The following is a 15,903-nucleotide window of genomic DNA, read 5'->3' as shown; positions in this document are numbered from 1 at the left end:
TATGAGAGAAGTAACATGGAGGAATTCACGGATGAAGTTAAAGCAGTTTAAGTGACTTGTTGGTCAGAAAAGGTTACAGCGCCAACATGTAGCACCTGGAATGTCCTCTGTTGTCAGGTTCAAACCACAATCGTAATGGATATTTTGGGCCCAATATGGAACAGAACCGTAGAAAAACTAGCCAAACTTGATGTCTATGAATTTGCTTTCATAATAAGAGACGTACATTCAGACTTGATCAGAAAAAAAACAATGATGTGGCCGCACGCAACAACAAGGTTTACAGTTGTTGCACGTTGTACTTTCCTCAGAGGCTAAAAGTGGTCCGGTCTTCATGTTAAGCTAGGCTAAACACTTCCCGGTTGTGCAGAGATGAGTATGAAATCAATCTTGGGTGACACGAGAGAAACAAACAAAAGTTCTATGCAAACCGACAAAATACCCATTCAGAGGTCGGCAAAGCATATCTCAATCTGGTACTGCACATGAATGAAGCACATGTAGTCCACGGTTTTACACAATCACCCCAAGAGCACATGTCACCGTTGCACCAACATAATAATAATAATACAGAGAACATCTAGCATAGTCTTCATCATCAACTATTATTGTTATTATTATTAAGTGTTTCCCAAAGTTGTGTTTTTTTGAGACAGCCAACACAAAAGGACAGCACTGTGCCAGTTCTTTGGCAACAATGACCTGATTAGGGATTAACACTTTCTACGAAACGGACACAGGGGAAACAGTACACCTTAGACCTAATGTTAAGGTTACTAAAATGCATACAATAAAACCATATTATTAAAAAAAGAGGACCTCACAATAACTGTGATATACAGAAATACTGACACAATGACTCTAAAGGATTTTTTCAGGACAAACACACTGTGACCATCTGGGTACTGCTTACAGTAGAGAACTATCTTGAGGTATTCACTTCAGGGATAAAGAGAGAGTAAAATGTTAACTTTATTTTGAAAAAGTTCAAAGAAATAACATTTTTAAAAACAAGCTACCATAGGAAATAATAAGGGCATCACGCATGAAACAATAAAAACACTACATTTCCTGTTGTTACTGTATGTATGCAGAAACACACACGCCATTATTTTGTCATATTTCCACGTGTACGGTACACTAAACCACGAAACAACGTTCAAATGTAGGCGTTATTACAGAGAGATACTGTGGCTTACATTCACATGGTTTCTCTGAATGGGTGAGGAGTGTATGCTTCCTGTGCTCCACAGATGGCGGCGGGGTCAGGTGGGAAACTACAGGCAAAAAATGGAGGAACATTCCTCTCCTGAGGCAAAGGGGTAAGGGAGGACTTTTTTTTTTCTTTCCTTTTTTTTTCCCCCTTCTTCTTCTTTTTTTACGACAGACTCTCACACCTTTTCAGCAAAGAATCCGGGGGTCTGGGGTAGTAGCCGGTGGTGCAGGGCTTGTCGGGAGAAAATCTGGGGAACTTGTAATCCAGAGGGAGATCTACAAAGAGTAAAGTCAAATAGGGAAAGTCAACTGTAGCCCGCCTGAACGTTTAATGCACCACTGCTGCTGAAAAAGCAAATGCGTAATGATTCAGTGAAAAAGCACACTTTGTTCTCGACAGCAAGTAGTAATCACTCAGGTCAGAGAATGTTGGACTCATTTGTGTTTGATCTTTGGTCTCTGAAGTGACAACTCTGGCATAAAACAATCATAAATAACAGGCCTGCAAACCAGAGAGAGAGAAATGATAAGTCACAATAAAAACATTGTGACATTTTAACATGTAAATAAAGCATTCTGGTCACTGAGATCAAAAATATGTTGTTAAGTTATTACAACGAACGTTCATTTTGTGTTGATTTTGGCAGTCCCTGTTTTAGAAAACCTCTCACTATGATCTACTTCTTTCACTTTTCTTATGTCAAAACGAGTCAACGTATCCTCTCACTACGGTTTGGATCACATCTTACAAAAAGGGATTTGGTTATTTATCGTGCGATTTCCCACGATTGTCCAACAACGCGAGTGATCAGTGCCCAAGTTGTGGTCTGGGTTAAAATAACTACAGAGGTGGCGTTAAGTCTGAAGGTTAAGTGACAAATAAGTTGACACTGGACATGAACACCAATAACATACCGATGCATGCATTTTGAATAAGAGGAACTTTGCAAACCGATTGCAACAGCAGCACCCAAAGGTGAACTGAAGCAGAAAAACAGGGTTGGGTTTGATTTCATTTTCCATGTTCAGACTCAAACATAATAACCCCAGTGTGAAAAACAGCCCCAAAGGTCACCGTTATATGGGAGACTGGTACCATTTCCCCCCAAGAACTGCTCTGCAGTAATTTTGGCTCCACATCTGCGTCTGTTAAGTGCTCGTTTCGATCCTTGTGAATGTGTCTGCGTTGAAATGATGGGGAGAATGTTTGATGTGGGAACAGAGCTATTTAACTGCAGAAAATTGTTTTGATTTTTTTTTCTTGTGGTCTACACCACAAGTTTCATTCTTAGACATGTTTCTGTGCACCATATGGGTCCGTTTACAGGGACACACTGGCAAATCAATTCACATCGCTTGGTTAAAAAGGAAATAAACTACGAGTTTGGATTTTTGTTCCGATGTTTAGAGGATAACTGTAGGTCATCAGTGTACAGTAAATCCTCCTTTATTCACTGAACCGCATTGAATACCACAGGCTTATGGGAGAGCAACACCTTTATAAGGAGCGTTTATGTGTAATCTGCTTTAGGTTCCTATTTGCAGTTGATGCCATGGTAAATTATTTTCTTCATTTTAAACTCAGACAAAACAGATAATCATATTATTGAGACTGGGCCTGTATCTGACCAGGATGTTTATTTGGCAACATAATATAAACATTAGAGTTTCTTCACTTTCGAGGCATTTCATGAGCAGACGCGGCTAACGTGCTGAACTGTTAACTCCATCTGAGCCTTCACACAATTGGAGATCCTTGAGCAGTGGCCCCTTGGCCACCCAGGAGTCAAGCTAGGGACCAGGAGGCCGAAATCTTTTTCTCTCAGGGTCCTGAAACTCAGGAACGATCTACGTGAGACGATATACTGAGCCAAGTCAACTTTTATTAGATAGTTTACCTTGACATAAGTCTACCGTCTACTAATATATTGCAAATGTTTTAATTAAATCTTTTTTTTTGGTATCATGTGGGTAGAGTGTAGTGCTTTTTAAATGTTTATAATGCTTATAACTGTTATTATTATTTGGACCACGTTTTTTTTCTTCTGCTTTTCCCAACTCCATCAAACCACTTCAGATCTGCAACACTCTCTGTAATTTCCGCTGCCACAAACCTGCTATGTGCTCGACACTGGGGATGGCCATGGTGCTGTATTTGTGGATGCTGTGGCAGCACCAGGTCAGTTTCTGGCTCTCCTCGTCCCCTCCTCCGCTTTTGTGCACGTCGACGAAGTAGGAGCCCCACTGGTTGGACACATCGGAGGGCGACTTCATGCCCTGCTCCTGTTGAGACAGTCCACGCACAGACTCAACTATGTCACTGCGGTGCGATACATTTACAGACATGTGCAGACATGATAAAAGGAGGTGTGAGGATTCCGCCCCGACTGAGCTCGGGGGAGTACGGTGATACTTCAAACGTGCTTCAACCCAAGCAGCTTCGAGGGTTACTCTGGCTACTGCATGCATCATCATTATTATTTTCTGAGAAATCCCCCGCTTGCGTCACCCGCAATCACTCATTCAATCTGAATCCGTTTTATACACAGAAAAGAGTTGATGACAGGATGTGGTGTTTAAAGAAGGATGTGATGAGACACAAACCACACAAACCAAAACGACACATCCCTGCTTTGCACAATATCAGCGAGATGTCACCAGGAACCGTTACATCACACTCCATCATATCCGTCATAGTTCATTAGAAAAACATGAAAGATTATGCATCACGTTGTCATGGAGACTTGTAACGAATACGTTTCTCACGGGAGATTTAAGGAAGGGCCCAGAAAATGGAACAAAGTCAGGGTTGAGATATTAAGACGGGGGAATTTCTCTCAGCATGCCGAGGCAGAGACCCCCCCTGACCTCCATGTAATCCGACCCAGATGAGAGCTATCAAACTCGTCACAAAATGCACCGCTTCATGCGGCTGCTCGCCCACTCCAAAGTGCACAGTAAGTGTACGCAATGAATAACAGGAGCAAACGGCGCTATGGCCGCGCACCATCAGAGATCATCAGCGCTCCACCTATTTTGCATTGCACTCACTACAACTTTGTTACAACATCTATGCATTAGAACCTACAGTTATCTTCTTTTTTTTCCATTTTGAGCGCGGACAGTTCACTGTTTATTGGGGTGCGTCAGCGGCTGGTATCGCCCGGAGCCTCCAGCAGAGACGAGGAGCGAGGCGCAGAGGCCTCACTGCTAAACGGAAACAGCTGCTTACGTGAACTTACCTCAAACTTTCCCTTTTTCTCCAGCGGCTCCACTTGGGCCTCGTTGGACATCGCCGCGTCACTCTTCGGGACGCCCTCCCCCTCCATTTCCTCCACGATCATCACCGTCTCCCACTTCCCGAAGCTGCTGGCGGGGAACATGTCCGACCTCATGCTATCTCCAAAATACACCACCTGCAGGGTAAGGGTGGGGTGGGGGAAGGGTAGACAGAGAGGACAGCTTGTTTACTTTCCGCAGCTTTAAGTGCTGTGGTGAAGAAGTCTTATCCGAGGAGCAGTCAAAGTCAAGCTGGCATACGTCTTATGTCCCCCTTCCCCCCCAGGGTGAACTAGACCAGACACGATGAGTCTGCAAAACTCATCACAACCTCTCCGACCTTCACATCCCTTTTGTCTTGCACATCTGGAAAGAAGAGCAAGCTAAGGCAGGCTTTATTGAGACACATTACAAAACTGAAGAGCAGGAGCGCACGCACCGTTCAAAGCTTTAAATCCCATTTCAACAACCATTTGTTCCCATCTCCTTTTTTGGAAAATGGAATGACGAGTGGAGAACGCTGAAATGACAAGACACAGAAGTCTGAAAGACCAGTTCACAGGGATACTGGACAATTTGAACGCGGTTTAGGTTTTTGTTGATAGAGAATGCTTTGAAATATATTTACTCTAATAATAACTAATTAATTAATCTAATTTAATTTCAAATACATCAAATATTGCATATCAAAAAGTACACCGCCTTCATGAATTTCATATTCTGATTGTAGCTCGAGGCTGAACGTTGTAATACTTCCATCTCCCCCCAACCAAAGTCAATATCCCATGTAATGAAATCTGAAGACCCGAACCTCGCATTTAGGCTCAATGGAGGCGTGTGGGATTACATTGAAATGAAAATCATCTTCTTCACCACCTGAAATCTCTCGGAAGAACTCGTATAAGTCTCACACAAGTGGCATCGTGCAAACCCTTTAGTAGACATCACAAAAGGAGTACGCGACATGCCTGTCCGTGCGTGTGAGATGGAACCACAATCAAACCTCTCTGCAGGAGCAGACGGCCATCAAGAGGATGCACATGAGGCATTCCAGTAGCTGCGTCCCGTCCCCTTCGCGGCCCTTCCCCATGTAAACAAACAGACGGGCTAATCTGGTCCGTCTCCGAGTACATTTCGGAGGGGGGGGGGGGGGGGGGGGGGTCGTTCTGATTTTCTCAGAACGACCCACAGCTGGGCTTCGTTCCCCCCCCCCCCCCAGCTTTCCCCCAAAAAACTCCCTGCACTTCTCGTTTCTCGGCAGTGCTGTTGCCAGAGTCATGGGATCACTCCAATAAACATTTACAGAGGCCAAGGATTCCAGTGCGGAGGCAACACGTTACAGAAGAGGCTCATTGTGTATGGGTACAGTTACGTTAGGCTGAACCACACTGAGCTCTGCACGAGGGAAATGCAACATGAAGGGAATCAGACTGCAGGACGGGCAGACGCTTCTCCTCCAAACACGGCTGCACAATATGACACCGTTCATTTGTTGCATTGGCTGTTGCCTTCGATCCCTAACCCCGAGCCTGTCTTTTTGATGCAACTTTTGTGATCGGATGCGCCTGGATCAGATGCATTTCAATATTTCAATAAATTCTCCACGATAAAAGTTATTTTAGCTCCGCTAATTCAGTGGCAAACACATTTTTCTATACAGTCTTCAAGTCCTTGGTTATTTTGTTACTTTTTTTATTTTAAGCAGCAAAATCTGGAATTGTTGAGTTTTCATCATCAGTAACTCAACAAGACTCAGACAATGGGTCCCAGCTGGGCTCCAGCCCCAGTTTCCTTTGCCTTTTCCCTCCTTGGGAGAGGAACTCCCGTCGGGGGAGGGGGGATGATGGACACCTAAGTTTGATAAATTGTCCTGATTGTGCCAACATGATGTCCACACCTCACTAAGATCCAAACACTCTGATCATGGAGCTCACAGACTTGACAGGCAATGCGTCCAGGCGTTATCGTATGACAAAGGTTGCATTGACAAGTGTAACTACGCCACATAGTCCCATCTCGAGAGGTGTTGACATTTACTGAATGGATTCAAATCAACTCCCATGTACCGTTTTTCCTAGAAGATAACAGGCTTCTTTTTTTTTTTAAGCGATTTATATTATTATATACATAGATAGAGACATATACATACACACACATAGAATTTGACCTCTGCATTTAACCTATCCTTAGCATTAGGATGCAGTGGGCTGCTGTAAAGGGCCTGTAAGCTTCTTACTCTAGGACACTTACACACAGCAGGAGCCGGGGTTCGAAACTAACCTTGTGGTTAAAGGACAACCCGCTCCTCTCACAGCCGCCCCATAGGGCTACTACTACCACCGCCAATGAATTGGAGGGCGTTTACGAGTTGTCGCTGTCCATTGGCAGTGGGGTGCTGAATTAATGTTGCCATGGCATATTGTGAAGGGAGGAAAGTGGCAGGTGTGTGGTCCTTGGCCCTTGTCGTCTCCTCCGTCTCCCAATCCCCTGTCCCGTCACAACTCCATTAGACTACATAGGAGCAACTTGGGCACTGGGGCTGTTAAAATGACATGGTCTGAAACTCGCTTTGCGCCAAAAATCCCATCACAATCACCCAGTAAACAGCAGTAATGTGGCGTTACACACTAATAGACCAGAAATGTGCGCTTTCACATATCCAGTCTTGTAGATTAAAAGGAGGGGTTTGCATTTTGTCACGCAGCGCTGACGTCGGTCTGAACGCCGACGAGATGATGATTAGGAAGAGCTGGTGTAACGAGCGGCTGTTGAACAACATCTGGTTTATTATACAGGAAATGGATCAAAGATAAGGATTTCAGAGGAAGTCTCAGTGGTGGTGGTGTAGCTCATCAGGGCTCTTGCTAATAGAAACGGCCTACTGCAGCTTTAAGATGATATGCAGCGTGGGCCTTCCCTTATCAGCTCATCACTCAGAGTAGCAGTTAAAGCCAGAGCCGGGCCCAGATAAACAGAGCTGCAGGCATGCAGAGGGGCCTTAATGAGCCCATTGTTCAGCACACTGTGTGGGGCCTGAAGGTACAGGGAGAGGAGCGGGCGGGCAAAACCCCATTTTGTCATTTTCAGGCCCGAATGGTTGTATTCCTCATAAGTTGTGAAAGATTCTGCCAACAGCACGAGATCATTGCAAATGTTTTCAATGCAGTTCAGACCCCGCAGAATAAGGACGATCTAACTCCCAAGTTTTAAAAAATAAGCAAAAGGTTGACATTTCGTCCTAACTTTAACCCTGTGTGGAGAACTCGTTTATCTTGACTGTCCAATGGCTATGACTCAATGGGAGAGCGCAATATCCTGCACTTAACTATCAAAAGAAATCTTCAACCCGTTAAACAAAACATCAACCCCTTTGTTTTTTTTAATTGGCATGCTAGAGGAATTTCACATTCGACTGCGATAGCCGTGAATCCAAACCGCTCTGTCCCAACTACAAAAAAGCAGAGACACCTCAGAACGATAACAGCTCCCCGTATCGCGCCCCAATCTCCACGCTCGTGCCCCGTCAGCTTCCACCGTGACCCCCATCCGTTTTGAGCACCGTGCCGAGAGCGGATTGAATGGCTCTATTCAGCCCACCTGCATTAACTCCTGTCAGGTGAAAGTGGAGCGAACTGAAAACACAGAGTGCCTCAGGTCACCCCAGAGGAGTGTTTAAAGCAGCTATAAGTGCAGGTTGACACTGAATTCCACAGGAGCTTTCTCCACGTGGCTGGGGAACAGAGGGGGCATTGAGCAGAGGGCCGGGACGAGGGGGAGAGGAGCCAGGGATGTGGACGATGACGAGCACTGCTGGCTGAACTGCGGCTCGGGCTGATGTAGCTCCGCCTTTATTATTTAGTCCAGCGGGACACTACCACAAGCTTCGTTCTGTTTTCAAACGTCACTATTACCAGAAATGTGACCCGCGTCAAACCCCCTGGCACGGAACCGAACGCGAGGTTTAGATGAAGAGTGAGTCTGGGTCAACTGCAGTGAGAACATATTCCGTTGAGATGGAAACGGGTAAACCGCTGGTTTACATGAGTGTGAGAGGACTTGAATTTTTCACAGAGGTCCAACATCTGGGCCGAGTAGAACATACGGAATGTGCTAAAAAAAAAAAAAAAAAGAAAAAGTCCTTCATAAATCGTTTGAGATAAACATGCAGCAGGTCAGTGCCGAGACAAAGTGAAAATACTTCAGCAGCAGCATTTCAAAAGTTCTCTATTGCCTGCAAAAGAAGTGCCAGATCAAATTCAAACCAGGCTAAATACAAAACAAACACATTTTCTATTTCACTCCAATTCAGAAGCAGGGGGGGGGGGGAGGGGGGGGGGGGGGGGAGTGAAGAAATTGTTGACAAAAAGGGATGAACCATTGTCAAGAATACAAAGTGACTCCTTTGAAATTAATTACCATGAACTCCAATCTTAAAATAATCATACCTTTTAACTTCATCATCTGCCAGTATCAGATAGCAGTACAATTACAGCCCTCTGCATGCACAGTGCATTCTTCCGAGACATGTGCAGCCACACTGCTGCACTGTCGGAGCCAAAAGGACGACATGCTGTCAGGTCAGATTAATGGAGGCAATAGATTTGAAAGTTTCTATAAATGATATTTCAGTTCACCTAGAAAAAGCATACAGTTTGCAACTAAACCTTCTGCTGGATAGTTAATGTTTACCATGTGTCAGTTCTGTGTTTTTTTTCATTTATTCTTAACTCGGGCTGTCACACGACACGCGAAAATGTGTGTCGGCTTAACAGACACGCTTGCACCTTTTCATTTCCAGGTGAGTAGCTTAGATCGTTTAACTTTTGGAAACTGTGACACCACTTCATAGTGGATTTCTTTTTTTGTTTCCCCCCACGACACAAGCACACAGTACAGTACTCCTCTTCAGCTCCCTCCAGACCACTGCACCATTTCATAGATTATCCCTGCGAACGAGGCATTCCAGTGTGGGACAGCGAGCTTCTCCTCCCCGCATGACGCCACCAGCCAAGTAGCTTTCACTGCACTGTCTAATGGGAGCTTTTGTGGCTCAAATTCAGCCCACTGAGGGACACAGATGATTCGCCTGTGTGTGTGTGTGCGTGTGTGTGTGTGTGTAATCACTACGACATTCTTTGTGCTTGTATTTCTATTATGTGGTGTTGTGCCCTGTCTTCGCCTGAGTAGGTTATTAAATGTGTCTATGAGCATGACCGACCTGCAACAAAGTCCTCAGAGACATTGGTGTGGGGGGTTTATCTGTTATTTGTTCCTCTCTTGCTTTTTCTGACCCTCGTATGCCTGAAGACATGCCGCATCACTAACCCAACAAGCACATGGAAACTAATATCTCACAAAGCTGCCGTGGCTCATTTTAAGAGAGTGTTTTTCATTTTTTTGATGGCTGTATTTTTTTGACCTTCTGCTTTGGCGTGTCTCGAAAAACCGGAAATAAAAATGTATATTGGTTCTTGTTACATGTGAACAGAGCCGGAAAGTAGAGCTGAACGAATCTGGACGCGCCATTGGCCCGTCCCTCTGGCATGCCAGAGTAAATTGGCACTCACTTTTGGGGAATTTTTTATGAAACTCTAAATTTGGGTAAAACCTCCCTGATGCGTTTGCCTTCGGGATCTGGCGACACGATACACATCACCAAACAGGAGTTACCATTCAATATATTGTGATATATTGTGAAACTGGAAGCAAGGCAATGTATGTATTTAAAACCATAATGCATAAAATCAGTGTTTGAAAAAAAAGTAGCCTTTTTAATGCAATCATGCATTTTCTCACAGTCCCTGTAACACCCAACATCATGGCATCTAAACCACTGTCTGCTAGGGATCTTTGCATGTAAACTATTCATAAAAAAATCATTTTGTGATATTTTTCTATTCTATTTTCCTTTACCCCTATTTTAGCTTTACCTATTAAGCTTTATTGTGAAGCTGCCAGGTCCCCAGATCAGTTGAGTCACAACTGATAGGAAAGATGGGAAGAATAACAGTTTGCAACTAAGTTTTTCATAAAAAAGCATGCTTACTTCATGTTATGACTCTAAAAAGTAATTGAGCCTTTATCAAGCTGAGTTCTCTGAGAGGTAAAGAAAAAAGAGCTGTCTGATCTATGTGGAAACCGTCCCTAAGAAAGGACTGCATTGTATCTGAGAGGTATGAGGGGAGTTGGCTGCACGTGTTTCATCAGTGGGTTTTCAGCGTGCTGGCACACAGCAGCCCCGTCGACAGTCATGCAGAGGGCCACGCTCCTCCTCTCCGTCACACTACTGTGAATCTGCCTGAGATGATTTATCATCGTATTCAGCCTCTGCCAAAAGAACTAAGTTGGAGTCAACCTCAAAGCGAGCCGGAGATGTTTGCTGGCGGGCCTACCTTGGGCTCTGGCTTGCCCGTCATGGTCTTGACCAGCTCGTGGAGGTGCGGCCAGTTGCCCTGGGAGTACCAGCCGGGTTTGTCCAGCGACGGCAGCCCCTCGCTCTCCTCCACGTCGTTCACTGCGGATAGAGGACAGGGAGTCAGACACCACAGTTGGAACCAGCAGGCCCACAAGGAGACAGAGTAGCAGAAGCAGCAGGTGAACTATGCTCCCAATATACTCCCAGTAAAGTGTTCGGTCTGCTCTCTCCGAGGTAAATCTCAGGGGTTGTGATGATTAACAGGATAGGGGTGCAGGACCTTGCACAAATAAGCAGCACCTTGCATTTCAGCAGCGTTGTATTTCTGTTAGTGATACTAGCTAATGTTATAGCAAAGGGGGAAAAAAAGCAACAGATTTCTGGTTGATCATTATCCGAAATTCCACTGTAAAAAAGAAAAAGAAAAAGAGAGCTGTACAAAAACCAGGCAGGTCATCAATTTAGCATGATCTCTGTTGAACGAAATTCAAATACATAATAACAAACCATCCTCATAATGAAACAAGAAAAACACGATGCGTAATTGAAGTGATTTTTAAGTATTCACTTGACTTTGAGAAGTCACGGGTGCATACAAAGATATCCGAGCTGTATTCCAGCAGCCATCACCACAACTCAGCACTGGTCCGCTTCGGTCCAACCCCCAAATTCACACCGCGTGTCAGACGGGAACACTTCCCAAAACCTCACAATTACCCTCTGAAAATGTCATTCTCAGCTCACGCAGCTCATGAATAGTGACTGAGGATTTTCCACTTGATGGCCACAAGTGTTATGGTTGCTTGGAAGAAAAAAAAAAAGAGGTGAAGAGTCCCTAAAAGGTCCAACTGAGAATACAAGTGCAGTTCCTTCTTGAGTTACTGTTGTGCATTTAAATGACTGCACTGTTCTACTGTACTATAGCACAGTGATAGAGTATAATACAACTCGTGTTTTATCATGTTGCAGCTTGTTGAATACCACAGTGAAAAAAGGCCACAGGCAGTTCTGTGAGGCCGTGTTAAGGCACAGCGGCACTTTGTGCTACATGCGAATATCAGCATGCAGATATACTTACTGTAAAAAAGGCAATGTAAAACATTTCTCAATGCATATGTACTAATAATATTATTCCTATTTTCAGCTCTTACATAGACTCTCACTCGTTACCTGACCCAATATGAAAACTGATTTTATCTGCATGTGTGGCAATCAATCAATGTGTCGCTGTCACACATAAACTGTGGCTACAATCCTTCAGCTAATAATGGCCACCCGAACCGGGCGGCTCAAGAGGAGGCCTGCCGTCTGGTGGATCACAACCTGAGCTTTTCGATCCGCAACTCGTCTTATTGGAGCATTCCACAGTGAACGTTTTACATGTATTAATATATTAAGTGCTGGACTTGTCTGGTCACAATTTCATAACAATAACTCAAGTCTATCTGGTCCAGAGTGGTGGACTGAGCGACTAAAACTGTCAACCATAGAGAGCTATTTGGAGTCACGTTTGTGTCCATCGGACAAATGTAAGTCCAATATTCATTTTCCTTTTAGCTCGTTTTTTTTTTGGCATCAACCGACTCCTGAGGGAAATATCTGGCTTTTTAGATAAGACTCTTCAGATAGATTCATACACAAATATTCCCTCTCAGTCACCACCCATGACCAACTAGAAGTGCGTGACGGTGTCTATATCTGCAGAGACTCGGCCCTCTGCCTGTATTTTAGTATTTTGCTGCGGACGTCAACCTCTTGCATGACTTTAGGTTGCAAAGTGCCGGACAAGCCACGAGCGCTGCGTACTTTCTGAAGGTGGTGTTGGTATTTAGTGTTGGTACCATCATTCACCAAGAGCAAACAGAAGCAGCTTTTGGCTGCAGGCTGACATAAATTACAACAAAAAAAGAAGTTTTTTTTATAGAGGTCTAACCAGACTTGGCATCACATTGAAGAATTAATGCAGCTCTAATCCAGAGTTGTACAGGGCAGACTGTATGCACACAACCGCTACACTATATGGCCTCAAACTGCTAAAAAGAGAGAGTTGAGCTGTAAACTCTCGAGATAGAAAAGAAAGGGTCATTTATGAACATCGACCACAAGCAGCGAGCGCTTGTCTTCGTCTCAGGACAGCATGAGACACGGCCAATACGAGCTGGCATGAAAGGACAAATAAAAGTATATTAGACGACCAAGCTAACTTGTATTGATTCCGGTTCGCAACCTCTACTTCGTTTTAGGTTCTGACTAAACTAAACTGTTGCTGAGTTTATATGCTCCACACCAGTTGATGGAAACGCATCTAATTTGCGTTGTATTTTTTTGCGACATTTCAAAAGTTTGCTTTAAAATTGCATGCAAGCTCTGCCAATGGTAGGTTAATAGCCACAGTCTACATCCAGTGAGTCAGACTAATGAGATGATGACTGTCAATAATCCAGAACGTAAGCATATCATCATTTTAAAACATTTAATCTAATAAAATAATTATAATGGTAAGTAGTGCCATTATAATTATATGATTAAATTGAATTATCTGTCATTTGTGGTCGAGGTTATATCCTTAAGTAATTTCACAAACTTTCTGTCCTAACATTTTGAGGTTATTTACTTGATTGCTTCCTTTTAACTTAAAGTTATGTCAGCCAGAACACTGAGACACGACACACGGACAGGGAAATCTGTGTAGCAATTCCACATGTTCTGCCAACAAGAAAAAACTGTTGGCAGAATTGGTTTTGACTTTACTTCCAGAAACATGGTGGTCCTATTTTTAATCACTGCAAAATACGGCTTCCCAATTAAATTGCTTCGCCCCGAGAAAACAGTTAATATAATGACTTCTATGGCTCTGATGGAGTCTGACAAAAAAACTAAAACACTGATGATGTCATCAGCATTATCTTGGCTGAAGCTGGCAGACTTCACATTTTTAACAGTTACAATACGGTGGCTTGGCGTTTAAAACATGGGCCTCTACTAAGCATGAAGGCTCTAACCATAGGCTGTATAAGAGGTGGACTTAGTCTATGTGACGTCCCCCCCATTGGCTTGTGGACTACGATTTTAAAAACACGGACAACTCCCAGACCGGACAACACCGTGGTCGCAACCTGTCAATAACAAAGTAGCCCCGCCCCTAAAGCATAGCCTCCTTTATGGTCTATTTTACACTAAATGGACCATTATTTACCAAATGTAAATCAATGTTCAATGTTTTGAAGAAGACTTGAAACTAGAGCTTGAGACTCATGAACTCATGTTTACTGAGGGAATAAATCAAGTGATAAGTAGTCATTTTCTTTTCAAATCAGAGGTTGCTGCCTGGGTCTAAAACCACGAGACACTTTTGAGTTGCATTCTGGGAGTTTGGCGCTTTTTGCAGGTTAATTTTTGTTTTATTCTGTCTCTTGTGAGTGCCACCAACTTAACGACAATGCAATACATAAATACATACATTTTGAAATGTATGAACGTCTATGTTAATTGTTGAAACCAATGGGTTGCTGCTATTCGTGGTCAGGTCTCCCTCATCAAAGAGGAAAAAGTTGCCCACATAACTACAATCATATAGGATGTATTTGTAATGGCAGTACGTGCTGTGACACATCTTTAATTAAACTAATGAATAGCCTTTTAAATGTGGCATACTGGCTGTTATCTAGGGATTAATAGAACAACTTCTTTGAAGAAGATAATTGCTCCTCTGGGTCTGCTGACTGCTATTTAAGAGCAACAGCAGCAGAGTGAAGGCAGATCCTCACTCTCACTAACAAAACCACGGTGCTTTACAGAGTATAGGCCACCACGGGTTCAAACTGAGGTTAAATATGCTATAAATATTGTGACAGGGGAGAGTGAAAGAACAGGGATGAGCACCTGCACATGTGGGTGGGACACACACACACACACACACACACACACACACACACACACACACACACACACACACACACACACACACACACACACACACACACACACACACACACACACACACACACACACACACACACACACACACACACACACACACACACACACAGGACTTTAGGAGGAAGAGGAATGAGAGCTGAGCAGCAGCTTTGAAGACACACTGCTGCATTTCCAATGAACACTGAACACCTCATGGAGCTTATGAAGGGATTTAAGCAACACCTTTTTTTTGTGACATGCCATTCAATGATTACGGCGCATTTTAGATAACTATATTTCTCAACACAAGGCTGACCACGATGATGAAGAAAGCCCACGGCTAGTCCCATCCGTGCAACATTGTGTATATTTAATGTGTTCCTTATTCAATATGTTGTTTTTTACACTGTATTTGACATTCAACTTGTTTTAGTGTTCATAGATGTCAAATATTTGATTGTGTTCCTTGTAGTTTCTGAGGCTGATCAGCAACTGAGCAAAATGACCATTGTAAAATAACTAGCATTAACAATATATTGTGAAAAGACTTTTTTTTTTTTTTTTCATTCACGATGGGCTTCTGGAGCCTTACGCAGGTCTGGCAATGAGAGCCACTTCACTTCCATTTAAACATTGTGTGACATGAAACGTCAATCTGATGAGGAAAAGTAGCCATTTTCAACTGTTCCACAGATAGTCGCCCATTGGTTTGAGAACACTTCCAGATGGATACCGCCAAAGTGTAATAAATTATTTATGAGCTGATGATTAGCCGTATGTATTGCGTGTGATTGCTGCAAATGCTTGGAAAATGTTATGTGCCAAAGTATTCTAGCTAATAAATAAAACAGAACATTTTTTGAGATTGCAGAACAACAAGGGATGTTCCCAAAACATTTTTTAAAAAGGAGTAGGCGGTGTGTGTGGAGGCCAGAGGAAGAGCAGATGCTGGTCTGGGCTTTTTTCGGCCAACGTGGCACAACTCAGAAAGAGCTATAGAGAGAGAGAGAGAGAGAGAGAGAGAGAGAGAGAGAGAGAGAGAGAGAGAGAGAGAGAGAGAGAGAGAGAGGATCAGC

At 43.6% G+C, this 15,903-nt stretch overlaps 1 protein-coding gene across 1 annotated transcript in view; it reads right to left on the bottom strand.

The window, feature by feature from the left end:
• Positions 1 to 954: 954 nt before the first annotated feature.
• nt5dc1 (5'-nucleotidase domain containing 1) overlaps positions 955 to 15,903 on the bottom strand; it is a 48,161-nt gene continuing 33,212 nt past the window's right edge. Inside the window, exons 9-12 of the mRNA XM_034527392.1 lie at positions 10,887 to 11,008; positions 4,458 to 4,631; positions 3,330 to 3,498; positions 955 to 1,491 (exon numbers count right to left, since the gene is read on the bottom strand). Coding sequence (XP_034383283.1) covers positions 1,379 to 1,491; positions 3,330 to 3,498; positions 4,458 to 4,631; positions 10,887 to 11,008 — 578 coding nt within the window. The 3' untranslated portion in view covers positions 955 to 1,378. The remainder of the gene's footprint in view (positions 1,492 to 3,329; positions 3,499 to 4,457; positions 4,632 to 10,886; positions 11,009 to 15,903) is intronic.

The sequence above is a fragment of the Cyclopterus lumpus genome, chromosome 24 (assembly GCF_009769545.1).
Source record: "Cyclopterus lumpus isolate fCycLum1 chromosome 24, fCycLum1.pri, whole genome shotgun sequence".
NCBI lineage: Eukaryota > Metazoa > Chordata > Actinopteri > Perciformes > Cyclopteridae > Cyclopterus > Cyclopterus lumpus.
This window is presented reverse-complemented; position numbering and strand designations above follow the sequence as displayed.